The following is a 14,306-nucleotide window of genomic DNA, read 5'->3' as shown; positions in this document are numbered from 1 at the left end:
GTCAAGGCCCGTCTTAAGTTTGCCAATGACCATTTGGATGATCCAGAGGAGTCATGGGAGAAAGTGATGTGGTCAGATGAGACCAAAATAGAACTTTTTGGTCATAATTCCACTAAACGTGTTTGGAGGAAGAAGAATGATGAGTACCATCCCAAGAACACCATCCCTACTGTGAAGCATGGGGGTGGTAGCATCATGCTTTGGGGGTGTTTTTCTGCACATGGGACAGAGCGACTGGCTGCACTGTATTAAGGAGAGGATGCCCGGGGCCATGTATTGCGAGATTTTGGGGAACAACCTCCTTCCCTCAGTTAGAGCATTGAAGATGGGTCGAGGCTGGGTCTTCCAACATGACAATGACCCGAAGCACACAGCCAGGATAACCAAGGAGTGGCTCTGTAAGAAGCATATCAAGGTTCAGGCGTGGCCTAGCCAGTCTCCAGACCTAAACCCAATAGAGAATCTTTGGAGGGAGCTCAAACTCCGTGTTTCTCAGCGACAGCCCAGAAACCTGACTGATCTAGAGAAGATCTGTGTGGAGGAGTGGGCCAAAATCCCTCCTGCAGTGTGTGCAAACCTGGTGAAAAACTACAGGAAACGTTTGACCTCTGTAATTGCAAACAAAGGCTACTGTACCAAATATTAACATTGATTTTCTCAGGTGTTCAAATACTTATTTGCAGCTGTATCATACAAATAAATAGTTAAAAAATCATATTGTGATTTCTGGATTTTTTTTTTAGATTATGTCTCTCACAGTGGACATGCACCTACGATGACAATTTCAGACCCCTCCATGATTTCTAAGTGGGAGAACTTGCAAAATAGCAGGGTGTTCAAATACTTATTTTCCTCACTGTAATTGCATAATGTTCATATTTTGTGGAACTGCTTATGTTGATCACTAAATAAACTATAAATGTACAATTTACAGTAAAAATACAGTGACATCAATTCAGGTATTACAGGATGGCTTCTGGATTGTATATTTTACTGTTCGTAAATGTATATCTTTAAGTGATATAATGCTAATATACCAAAGCTGCATAGACTGTAAAGTTATTTGTATTTTTCAGTTCCAAAATAACCATTTTTACTGTATTTCACCGTAGTTACAAATATCGTGAAAATTGTTTAACTTGACAATAATTTATTGTATTTAAAAGTATTGATTTTTTTTAAGTATTAAAATACATATTACTATGCATTTACATACTGTAAGAAATAAAACAAGTACAGTAAAATATGGGGAGAACAGATTGTATTTTGCAGTTTCAGTTCTTCAAGTTTTCAATGTAAATTAGTAATAAAAATTGTAAAGTTTTTAGTATTTTTCAGTTAAAAAAGAACAATTTTAACAGTATTTCACAGTTAACTATATTGTTTTTTTGTTTTTTTTTGGTAACACTTTACTTAAGGCCTGTATAAGTATTTTAATGCATTAATTATGCCTTAATGCACCTTCTAATGTATTGTATGGTCTCATAAATAATTGTAACCACAGTTTTGATACACAATACTTGTCAAGCCTATTCACTGAACGCACACTTGAAAGTATAATGCATTAAAACAAATGAAAAACAACCAATTCTAGATGTAACAAGGAATCTGCAAATAAAGGCTAATGCTTTTTAACTTTGGTTGCGCTTATTTATGAAAAATGCATTGATTTTAATTTTATAATGCATCATAGAACACATTTATAATGCATTTTTATACTATGAAGTGTTACCACATTTTTTTTCTTTTACAGTGTTTTTCTTTTTGGGATCAAAGCTTACGTTGTAATGTTCATGATTCTTTGTTTTACTGAGTAATACATAAACTGCGAAGCCGACTTATTTAGTAGAAATGCTTGTTAACTGTAGCGTGAAGCAAGGGCACTCTAATATAACCTATGATTATAAGACTAAAGCCTATAATCTGCCTTCAAAAAATGAGTGTGTCACTCTCATCCACTAGTGTTTTTCATCACAGGGGTTTCCAGTGCGCACAGTTCGTGTAGTTTCCTCATTTCACGCCGTCTTCCGTCCAGTGTGTGTGAGCCTGCAGACCTGAGAGGATCCCTACCGAGACAGCACGCGCTCTGATAGACAACACCTTCACGCGCTGGTTTCTCTTCACGTGCAGAACGATGATTAAATGTCACGCTGGAACATCGAATTGTCTTTAGAATCGCGTTTGCGTGTGTTTATGCAAATGCGTACGTGCGAGTCCAATCGTACATTGGCTTGAATCGCGCGGTCTAAGGTAGGTGTTTATTTATACTATATAAGTTATGTGTCTAAATGAACGTTTGAATGCTTTTTAATTTTCTGTAGGGCACACAAAAAAACAAAACAAAGGGTTTCCCCAACCTGGATAGGTACCTGTCTTATCGGATGGATGAGGACAAAGAATGTTTGTCCTCATAGAAATGAGGACTTTCTAATGTTTCACACTCTGTCCGTCGTTATTTATTCGTCTTTATTCGACATTATAGCGTATACATGGACTATAGACTAAATTATATTATCACTCTTGTATCTCTCTCTCTCTCTCTCTCTCTCTCTCTCCCTCTCTCTCTCTCTCTCTCTCTCTCTCTCTCTCTCTCTCCCTCCATATGTCTCCTATTTTCCCCACGGCTTTGTTTATTTGCCCTCATGTTCTCCGCGCGTATTATTTGGAGCATCCCGTGATTATTTTCACTAACACCAGTATTTTCTGTGAGAAATGTAATTCTCCTTTGTTTAATAGTCATATTCAATTAATAGTCATTTAATAGTCATGTTATCATTGAATAAATATGTTAAGGATATTCAAATATTTCGACAGAATGTGGATTAATTCTCCTGCTGTAAAAATGTTAATATCTATGTCTGTAATTGAGGTCGATTTCATGACCTACATTTCTAGGTTAAAAGGTTAAAATGAGATAAACAAGCATGCATGTTAATGAACGAACCATATGATGAAAACGGTATTTTAACAAAGCAGGCGAGGCTCTTTTGTGGGAAAAATAGGACTCAGATGCTGGATTCTGCAGGATGTGATTTGAAGTCAGATGGTGTGTGTGTGTGTGTGTGTGTGTGTTGATGACACCATGTGCCGGAGTGTGAGTTTGCATCTCATCATGCTTTTCCATGCACTCACAGCCGATGTTAAGGAGATTCATAACATAAATCTTGTTTCTCACAAATTTTCTCCGGTTTTAGCCACACCATCTGAACATCATCTCAACACTGGCCACCTTTGCAACCTCAGTCGTCTCTATGGAAACAGAGTACCATCAGGCGTCGTTGGGCTCTCTGGTTTGTACCCAAGACGGGGAGGCCATGAGTTGCCAGACCCCGGGCCCTGTTACATATCAGCCGGGGACCGCCGGAGCGGGATCGGACTCCTTCCCGTGTCTGCGCCCCCTCACGTTCCCCCAGCCGTCCATTGAGGAGGCACGTTGCTCTGGTGAGGTCATCGTTATGGTCAAGGATAAAACACAGAGTGGTAATTCATCATTTCATCAATAATATGTCATTTTGGAAGGGTTTTGTGAAGGAGGGGGGGATACGAATAATTGATAAGAAAGCATCTGCCTTGCCTCCAGGAAGAACACATTGGGGACTTTCAGGTCCTGCTATGCCAATCACACTACAGTGATTTGCATACAGCAATCAGTATAATGACTTTAGGCAAACAACAGAGATGAGTTGAGGGTTTTCAGTGCTCAAAAACGGCAGGTACAAAAAGACAGACTAAAAAGGGGAAAAATTTAAACTACAAAGTTTTTTTGTTTTGTTTTTATCCCCTTGAAATAAATTTTAGGGACATTTGTTTTCTAACCATATATATTCTTTCTAAGAAACCATTACAAAAGCATGTGTTCAATTTATTTCAAGGGCTTAAATTTAATGTCTGTGACAAAGATAACAGACTGTTATAAATATTTTTAATTAGCTTTTATTTGAATAACTTCAGTCTACATTTTCATTTTTCAGTACACAAAAGTAATTTTGTTATATGCTTGTTGGTTTTTATTAGTTTTTAATATTTTATACATATTTTTATTTATTAGTTTTGAAGGGTATGGCATATGGCAAGCCGTTTTAGCTTAATTGTACCCAGCGTTACTCGTCGTAATTGCATTTTTTCTAGTAAGAATTCAATTAGAGAGCTCTCTAATTCAATTATTACTAGCAACAATTACAATTTTCATGTAGCTGTCACGATCTCAGTGAATAAAGTCCACAGAAGAAGGTCAGATAAAGTTGAATTAAAAAATAAAAGTATTTAATCAAACAAACTCGGATCATCCACAGGTGACGTAACAGTGTGTTCTCGCACGAACTCCAAACACAAGTAATAACCGACAACTCAGGCAGAGAAATTAGGGATTTAGGGTAGGCTACGTTTACACGACAACGAATGCTTAAAACTGGGAAGTTTTTCCTTGGAGTTTTCCGCGTACAGACGACACCAAAACGATCCCCATTCGTACTGATCCGCAAAAACGACTAAAAACGCTGTATTCTGCTGCCAGGCCATTAGATGGCGATGAAACACTATAGACTAATATGTGTGTATGGCGTCATCGTCTTCAGAGATTCGCGTTTTTGTTGTTTACACTAGCTAAGTTTCCATCCACTTGTCAATCAAATTATCTGAAGTTCGGTAAAAAAACTCATGCGAATAAAGCTGTTGAAAGTGTGTTTCCATCCAACGGCTTTAAAGCGAATAAAAACCTGTGCGTAATGACGTCACATGCTGTTTTGCGATCAAATGGGTGTATCGAATTGATTTGAGACATTTTAAGGTGTTTCCATTCATTTTCGCACTGAATTGCACAACATTCAAGCAAACATTTGCGAACAAAGTTTTGCTAGACAAAATGGATCGCACCATCTACCAACAAATGATCAATATTGCAACATATAGCTGATAGCGACATATCAAGCTATAATAAGAAAACAACGACGCTATCAACACATTGCTATGATGATGCAGATGCACGTAAATGCCCGACGATATTCGGCAAATAACGTTTCCATCAGCGTTTATCGCATAAGCTGTATATCGATCAAGATAAAATCCGATGAGACCGAACGTATTTCATTTGAGTCGATATTCATGAAATTCAATCGAATTTTACTGTTTCCATAAGGCATTTTTCATTCGATATCACTTAATTCGGATAAAAACGTGTGGATGGAAACATAGCTACTGAGACCGTTTGCTTTTTCAGGCAATTTTTGTTTAATGGCCAAAACGCATAAAAAGTTGTACCTTTTTTTAGTTGAAAACAGTGTCGTGTAAACAGCCCATCAAATATTCACGGACAATGAACTAAAACGAGTAGCAGGTGCGATTATTAAGTGAATTACCATAGTAACAACAAAGAACAAAAGAACACAGGAAATTCAAACCAAAAGTCCATGATAGTGAAACTTAACGAATAAAAGACTGAATGTCTCTGACAGCTGACTTCATCGCTTTTTTATTTCCAATGTGTGAACAGCTTGCAATGAAACTCATGAACAGCAAGTAACGAAAAACTAGACCTTCCTCTACTTCTTGAATGAACGCATATAGACTGTTTTTTGTGTGTGTGTTTTGTTTGAAGGACTCGGGACGTTTTTGCCACACACATGATAATGCCAAAAGAGCCACTCTGTACTGTAATGTTAATGTGTCATGCAAAGAAAAGGGATTTATTCAAAAAATCGTCTCACATAGGCAGATCTGCAGTCTTAAATATAGGCTACTTTATAATCAAACTATCTTAACAGTGTAATTTTAATGATCTCATCTGTCGAAATGATGGCGGTGAATCGCAGAGCTGGTGCAAACCTTTCCACATCGCTATGATCAGACGCATTCGCAACATATATTTACATATTGATCTAAACTTCGCTCTCAGCAGCGTGGACGGCTTTGGGATGTTCATTAACATTATATCACTGCAAAGGTATTTCCAACTTCTTTTTACTTCTAAGCAAAGAATGAAAAAGAGCTTCGCCGTGAGTATATCGGGCCCTTGAATCACGTTCAGTCTCTTGTACTGTAAGTTATGTGAGCACCAGTCCAAGCACGAGCGGGAAGTTGCTGACTGCAGTTCACTTATCGGCCACCGGTGTCGCTAAAAACAAGGGTTTCTGAATTCTATATTCCCTTTAATGTCCCCCATGGTGAAAATCAAGCTTTTAATGTTGTATACATGTCTATGTGGTGTTTTTAATAAGACAAACCATGTACAAATTCATAAGTCGACACCATTGCTGAGTATTTTCTCCTTAAAACTGCTGTGAACCAAAGACAAAAACAACAACTCAAAAACACGGTTTGAAATCGCTGGTGTTTCTGACGTCACAAATGACCTTGTAACCAATCACGACAACGCGTGACGTGTGATCGTCCACGAGCGGATCTCTTAGCTGGTGCGAGTGAGTGGAGGCGGGGCTCATTTGCATATTCATAGAACCGTGTATACTAAATGAGGAAAGGGTGTAGAGTTACATTCAAGCTATTTTAAGGCATGACAAATTTTTCTTCAAGGAAAAAATATTTAAATATGTCCTTTTGGTGATCAAAGATGAGTTTTAAGTGATAAAATTATTGACTAAAGGGGGACTTTTTAATTTCAGTTTTAGTAAATAGTAACTTCAACTTATTTTATTTCAGTTAGTTGCTAAGGCAACATTTCTGAATCTCCTTTTTTTCAAGTTTACATTTTCAACTATATTTTATTTTTGTTTCTTTTTTAATTAACAAAAAATATTTTTAATACTCTTAGTTAACAATAACAACACTGAATCAGATCAATGTCAAATACAAAAGTAACTGTAAATTCAAGATATACACATCCCTGTTTCAGGTAGGAGTTGTTGAGGTGTGTTTTCTTCACATTCAGTGTTTTTAGAGCTGACTAGTTGTTACTTTTTAAATCGAAAACCACTTAATTAGCAACACATTCACAAATACTCAATTCTAAGACAGCTAATAGAGATATCTGACAGCTACAGGTCACGACAGAGGCACTAATACCATAAATAGACAGACCTAGAATAGAATATTATAAACGTTACATAACCAATCAAAAAGAGCAATTACACTACAGGCGGGACTCTCTGTCCCCACATTTTAAATCTGCGGCTTTTTGTTTTTAAAATCATATTTGCTCTAAAGCCTGGTTATTTTCTGATCCTGGTTATACAAAATAAATATATGATGCACAATTTCAAGATTTAATGAGCAAATAGCTTTTAAAAAAGTGAAAATAAAAGTGAAAATGATTAATTCAGAGCACATTTCCCAGAAGCACTGTTAACAGGAATAGTTTGCTGCACTGCAAATCCGATCATTGTAAATAATGCACTGTAAATCTCGTTCTTTGTTGACTAAACACAGAACGATTGAGGCTGAGAGCTGGCCGTGGACAAGCACAACATCTCCTCTCCTCTGTTTTGTTGTTTATCGTGGCTTGGTGATTCTCTGAGTTCGTTTAAGGTTAAGAGCGAGATGGCAAATTATTTATTTCCCCTCTTTTTACAGTCGCTGAGTGTGTCGTAAATACTCTTAATTAAATTAAAGTTGTGCATCCTAATCAAAACTGCCAACGGGGCTTCCTGGCAGGAGGAGCTGAGAGGCATGACACAGATTAGTGAATTAATTGCATTGGTAGCCATTTAATTAAAGTTGCTTTCAAGAGCACAGCATCCTGGGCAACACACATCATCACATTTAGAGGGAAACATGGTGAGACAAACAATAATGATAACAGACAGTTCTTAGTAATTATTTGAATATTGAATGTGCATATTATATAAAATGATTGTCCTATTATACACTACCGATTAAAAGTTTGGAATCATTACGATTTTTATAATCAGTTATTATTAGCGCTTTATAACTATTAATAAGGTTTTTTTTAATGTATATTGTATGCAATCCAAGATACATTTGGTTTCAAAAGAGCATCATTTATTGGAAGTAGAAATCTTTTGTAACATTATAAATGCATTCACTGTAAAGTATTTTACCAATACTAACTTACCCAAACTGTTGAATGGCAGTATATCATGATTTCCACAAAATATTAAGCAGCACAACTGTTTTCACCATTGATAATACTAATAAATGTTTCTTGAGCAGCAAATCTGCATATTAGAATGATTTCTGAAGGATCATGTGACACTGAAGACTGGAGTAATGATGCTGAAAATTCAGCTTTGACTGCAGGAATAAATTACTTTTTATATTACATTCAAATAGAAATGAGTTATTTTGAATTGTAATAATATTTCACAATATGACTGTTTTACTGTATTTTTAATCAAACAAAAACAGCCTTGGTGAGCATAAGGGACTTATTTCAAAAACATAATCAAATCGTAATTATTCCAAACTACCATACCGGTAGTGTTTGTATTCTCTAAGATGGATAGATAACATTGCCAAGTCACTAATTAAATTACTACCTTTGTCTCATCATAGGATCAAGTAACAAAGTTTCCAGTTTTATTATTTTTGTCCGCTTACATCCTCTCTTTCTTTTGGCAGGTGATGGGATTTGTTCCCCGAACAATGCTTTCGCATCCAAACCAATTCTCTCCTCTCCGCCTCGCCGGCATCATTCTCTTCCTACTTCTCACCATCCACATGTGGGCCGCACTCGGATGGGCAGCCGCTCCAGCTCCATCGCCTACACAGCGTTCTCCCCGCGGCCCTCCATCTCACGCCACTCTAGCATCGCCACCAACCCCCCGATGGACCGCTCCAAACCCAAAGACTACCTCGTCCTCGCGGTCATCGCCTGCTTCTGCCCGGTCTGGCCAATCAACATTGTGGGATTTGTTTACTCCATCATGGTATGTAGAACTTGTAGGGCCTTTTGGTTCATTCTGCAGGATGGCATTTCTGTCCCTCATATACTTAATTCTAACAATGAAGAGCTAACTTTTAATAGAATTTTTTTCATATTTTAAGCATTTTTAAATATATATATTTTTTAATATTAACATTTCACCAAACATATAGAGAAAAAATCCAGGTTAAAGTTTTCTTTTCTTTTTTTGTGTTTTCTTTTTCTTTTTTTGGTCTTTCCCTAGCCAAGTCTCCTTGTTTATTAGTACATATACACATTTTAATAATAATAAAAATACAGTATATGGAGCTGCCATTATTTTGCCTTTATTCTTTCTTAGTTTTCAGTTTATTGTTTCATTACAAAGTAGGGTTACACTTTATTTTAAGGTGTCATTGTTACAGTGTAATTATACATTTAAGTACTGAGTAATATTGAGCAACTACATGTACTTACTATAGGGTTAGGGAAGGATTTGGTTGAGGGTTAGTTACATGTAATTATGCGTAATTTACTGTTATTACTATAGTAAGTACATGTAACATATGTAACAAGGACACTGTAAAATAAAGTGTTACCAAAAGTAATTGTGTATCAACCTTGTTACCATCATATATTCCATTTTAAAGTTTGAACTATTCCATAAATAAATATGTAATGGGATCAAGTCACTATATTTAATGGTTTGTTACATTTGTCAGTATGGAGAAATCTTAAAGTCAACCCTGTTACCTTGATTTTGTATAGTAAACAGCTGACAATTGGAGTATTATTGAAGTATTATTATTGTATTATTGGATATTTACTGAAATATAATGTTGTCAAATTTAAGACTTATAATGTCAATCCAGTTACCATCAACCCTGTTACTTTTCTAGAGGAATAGTTATATTCTAATATATATTCAGTTTTAATAATGACATTGACCTTCCAACAGAAATCTAATCTTACAAAAATGACTTTATCAAAAGGTAAAGGCATCTGCTTTCATAAATTTTCTCAATGCAATAATATCAAATGGAGATGCAAAATGATTAGTTTTCCCTCAGTATACCAGACTGAATTTTTAATTGTGTGATACAATATGTAAGATGAGTCAGACTGTAATGGAACGGTGTCATGTTCTGTTAGTCCCGGAACAGTCTGGAGCAGGGGAACGTAGACGGAGCGAGACGTTTGGGTCGCGTGGCGAAGCTGCTCTCTGTGGTCTCGCTGGTGGGAGGAGCGCTCATCATCATAGCATGCGCCGTGAACCTGTCAAGTAAGCGATCTCTAACCTCTTCGTCCATGCCTCATGGGACTTTCTCCACTTCATGGTCACACACACTCACTCAACGTGAAATATGCTCTTCAATGCATTCTATCTCAGAATCCTAACTCTATTCATAGGACATCTAAGTAGGTCAAGAACCAGAGAATCCTTTGTAGCTGGAGATTTTCTTCTCTCTGGTCTTTTGAAGTGTTTAAATACTTCTAATTTTTTCCCAATGGACATTTTGCTTTTTTGCTCTAATGTTGGGAAAAATTCTACAAAGCTATAGATGATTAGAAGACCTTTACAGTTAACACAGCTTATTTGTAATCACTTGAATAATGAACGATATTAGGCTGATAAGGCAGATGTAAAGATTTCACAGTTGCAAACACTGTTAACGTCAATGAAAACGGCACTCGACTCAACCCATTTACTTCCAATATGTGACGTATTTCAGAGTGAACAGGATTTTCAGTTAAAAAATAGGACAGGACTGGATTTAATCCAATGACAATTGATTGGATTATATAAAGTGAGTGTTACAAATGACATATTACATAAGATAAGTGACGCCAACAAAATATATATATATGTATTTATTTATTTAAAAATGAATTACAAATGATTTGTTCACTATCAACCCTGTATAGTAAAAAACTAGAATTGGAATATTATTGAAATATTATTGTTATTGGATATTCACTGAAATATTGTTTTTTAAATCTTGAGCACAAGACTTAATGTCTTCGAGGAATAATAGAGGAATATTTATATACCAATCAACAGTATTTTCAATTTGAATAATTTTGCTTGCAATGGCATTGACACACACACACACACACACATATATATATACATACATACATACACTTTATATATATATATATATATATACTGATGTCAAATGCTGATTTAGTTTGGACAGAGTTTGTTTGCAAAACTGCATTACCGCTCATTGCAAGGATTGCAAAGAAGACAGCAAGGATGCATTAAATTGATCAAAAGTGACAGTACAGACATTTATAATGTTTCAAAAGATTTCTGTTTTACATAAAATAATCAACATTGATTAATAATAAGAAATGTTTCTTGAGTAGCAAATCATCATATTAGAATGATTTCTGAAGGATCATGTGACACTGAAGACTGGAGTAATGATGCTGAAAATTCAGCTTTGATCACAGGAATAAATTACATTTTAAAATATATTCAAATAGAAAACACTTATTTTAAGATTGCAATAATTTTTCACAATTTTTCCTGTGTTTTTGATCAAATAAATGATCCTGAGACTTTCAAAAATATTAAAAGATCTTACCGACCACAAACTTTTGAAGAGTAGCATACAGTGTAGTGTGCTTTTATGTGTTGATTTTTATATTAACATTAATAACATGATTTATCTGTGATTTTCAGTTAATATAAAATCCTGAGAGCGTTGAGGGTGCCATGGATTTCAGCTTCGCATCAGACCACTGACCCGAACGCCACGGCCCATTTGTTTTGCCCCACTGCTGCTGTGACGGCAATCACATCTCAGAGAGCAATCGATTATCAGATGTCTTTGTTCTCTGAAAGAACCCTTGATAATCTGCACAAACATGCCATCCTTCAAACAGCCGGAGCCGGATACTTTCACTGAGGTCTCGCACGTAACTGAGATTAGTTCCTTGGCACTTACTCAGAGGTTGATGGTGCACTTCATGGGTAACAGCTCTCACACCTAAACATGAAACAATATGGCTCACATTCTGTAAAGACTGGCTGTCCTACTCACACGCTGTTGTACAGGAGAATTGCTGGTAGAGCAAAAGTATTTTTCTTCTCCAGAAGCAGAAAATAAGCCAAATCAATATGCAGACGCGGGTTTGTCTGATTATTCCCTTCCAGTTTCCAATGAGAATGACACGCCAGTTGTTCTGAAGATTTCACTGGGGACGTCCTCGGTCGTGAGAAACCTCACGTATAACTGGAGTCACATCATTAAATCAGAGACACACACATTTGTTCTGTTTTCAAAACCTCAGAGAACCGTTGAGTAAAGAGGAGAGATATCTTAGTAACAAGAGTTATCTTTATTATATCAATGTCATTTTATACTGTAAATTAGGATTGTAAATTATTTGAGTTTTACTTCATGATACAGTTTATTTCATTATTGTTTAATATTTCATTTCACTTTATCAAATGACAATCCAACCTTTTTTTCTTCTGTTTTTTGTCAGTTGACCTGGAAACCTTTGACTGTTCGTGTTCATGACTAGTGTTTAGTCATGCATAGACAAAATGTAGCTAATAATAATGTTTTGGGAAATCCAAAATTAGAATTTGCAACATCCTCACCCCTTTTGATAAAGCAATATGCAAGCATTCACAGGCAAGACGGATTTTCATCACATGGTAAAAGTGTTTCTGGAAGTAATAATCTTTATAAAACACACTGTATCTGCTGCAAACCTTTGTATTGAACTGTGTTGTTGGGTGATTTACAAACACTGTGTAATCTGAAATATCTGTAGCTAAATGTAGCCGAATCACAACCGAAATCTTGCAATATAAACGTTATGTTAATGAACTTTCCTGTAGATCCAAATGGGACATTTGGCTGGTAATGCAAGCTTGTGGGGTTCTGGAAGCGATTACTCTACTGTAGGTTTTGAGTTGTATATAAAAAAAGAATGTAAGATGATGAGATTTTGACAAGTGGGACGTTGGGTTTGTAACAATGTCGGTCAACATCATCATTTTCTGGTTGTGAATGGATGTAGCTTGTGTATTTCACTTCTGTTTAGATTCAGTGGTATTGCATATGATATACTATACAATTTGTGATGTGTGAATAATTATATTTATGGTAGGTCCTGTAGGTTAAATCCATGTCTTTCTATCTTTTTTATATTTATTTTTAATACAGCTTATTTTTTCCTAATAACCTTTTGGCACATGGGATTACAGTCTTGTTTGAGTCTGCCCTATAGAAAGATAAAGAGCTGAAATGTATGAAATATTTAGCTTAAACATTGTGCACTTATTTTTGCATGCACCCGTTCTTTCTCAGATATTTTGATAGTCTTGTAAGCAGCACTATTTCCCTCTATGTATCCTCCTTTGGGAAACAGAATAAAGCATTATAAGATGTGAAACAATGTGAATTTCTTGCCGTTGTCTGACTACTGGATTGTTTTGGGGGGTTTTTTGTCCTGAATTGTTAGTGGGACTAAGTGAGTTTGAATCGTCTGTTGCCAGGGAAACCATCTGCCTCTCTTCAGGTGTGTGCATGAGAATTAGACTGGACATATTGAAGACAGCATGGAGAAAACAGTGTGAAAATGGAGTTATATATAGGCTAGGTCTTTCGATTTATTTGTGTGCCGTTACTTGGTCACAGAGACGGGAGAGGACACTTTTATTTACACGTTTTTCAAATAATTTGCTAAGAAATGCTATGTTTGAAATACTAAAGGAACAAACAACAGAAATGATAGATAGATAGATAGATAGATAGACAGACAGACAGACAGACTGACAGACAGACAGACAGACAGACAGACAGACAGACAGACAGACAGACAGACAGACAGACAGACAGACAGACAGACAGATAGATAGATAGATAGATAGATAGATAGATAGATAGATAGATAGATAGATAGATAGATAGATAGATAGATACTGAAGATTGAATAAAAAATGTAGAATCAAGAACAAACAAGGTCAGAATAAGAGAGTGAGTGAGAGAAATAAAAGATGGCTACCATTATCCAGTAAAGCGAACACTGAAGGGGTGGAATGAGAAAGTCTCGAGGGAGGAGGAGTAGAAGGCATCCAGGAGGGAATAGATATTTAATGAGGAACCGCATTCTGCTGTGAACATCTAACGCTGCTTGAATGATGTTTACACTGAACTGGAGGATCAGCGAGCGAAGGAATGAGATCAGTGTGTGTTAATCCTAAGACCCCGAGATCACAGCTGCACTCCTGCTAAACGCTCTGTGTGTGGACTCCCGTCATTCATCATTTATTACAGTGGAAATCCTGGCAGGGAAAAAAGCTTTCTTCAAACCTTTTCCCTCCTCTCTGGCAGAATCCTGGGTTAGCTGGATTTCGGAGATGGGTTTTGCATTAAGCACTGAGTTGACACATGAATACCGCTGCATGAGTGTGGGGGGTTTCTGATAATGAAACCCAAGTCTTTCAACACCCAAATCCCAGATATAC

The 14,306-nt window shown here is 36.3% G+C and overlaps 1 protein-coding gene across 2 annotated transcripts; it reads left to right on the top strand.

The window, feature by feature from the left end:
• The first annotated feature begins 2,033 nt into the window (after positions 1 to 2,033).
• Positions 2,034 to 13,228, top strand: prrt2 (proline-rich transmembrane protein 2). Of its 2 annotated transcripts, none has more exons than XM_084135724.1 (5): positions 2,034 to 2,250; positions 3,195 to 3,441; positions 8,530 to 8,837; positions 9,965 to 10,094; positions 11,505 to 13,228. In XM_084135724.1, exons 2-5 carry the CDS (start codon positions 3,252 to 3,254, stop codon positions 11,519 to 11,521), a joined length of 645 nt encoding a protein of 214 aa, XP_083991850.1. In that variant the 5' UTR covers positions 2,034 to 2,250; positions 3,195 to 3,251; the 3' UTR covers positions 11,522 to 13,228. The 2 variants fall into 2 exon arrangements, with proteins under 2 accessions (XP_083991850.1, XP_083991849.1); XM_084135723.1 differs by having other exon boundaries at positions 3,195 to 3,480.
• Positions 13,229 to 14,306: the final 1,078 nt, after the last annotated feature.

This window comes from Abramis brama, assembly GCF_963993115.1.
Source record: "Abramis brama genome assembly, chromosome: 14".
NCBI lineage: Eukaryota > Metazoa > Chordata > Actinopteri > Cypriniformes > Leuciscidae > Abramis > Abramis brama.
This window is presented reverse-complemented; position numbering and strand designations above follow the sequence as displayed.

What these genes read in the sequence shown, in the direction of transcription:
- prrt2 (XM_084135723.1), top strand. Translation starts at nt 3,252, where the DNA reads ATGGAAACAGAGTACCATCAGGCGTCGTTGGGCTCTCTGGTTTGTACC. An exon ending in CAAGGATAAAACACAGAGTG is followed by an intron (nt 3,481 to 8,529) that starts GTAATTCATCAT and finishes TTCTTTTGGCAG; the next exon opens with GTGATGGGATTTGTTCCCCG. An exon ending in GATTTGTTTACTCCATCATG is followed by an intron (nt 8,838 to 9,964) that starts GTATGTAGAACT and finishes ATGTTCTGTTAG; the next exon opens with TCCCGGAACAGTCTGGAGCA.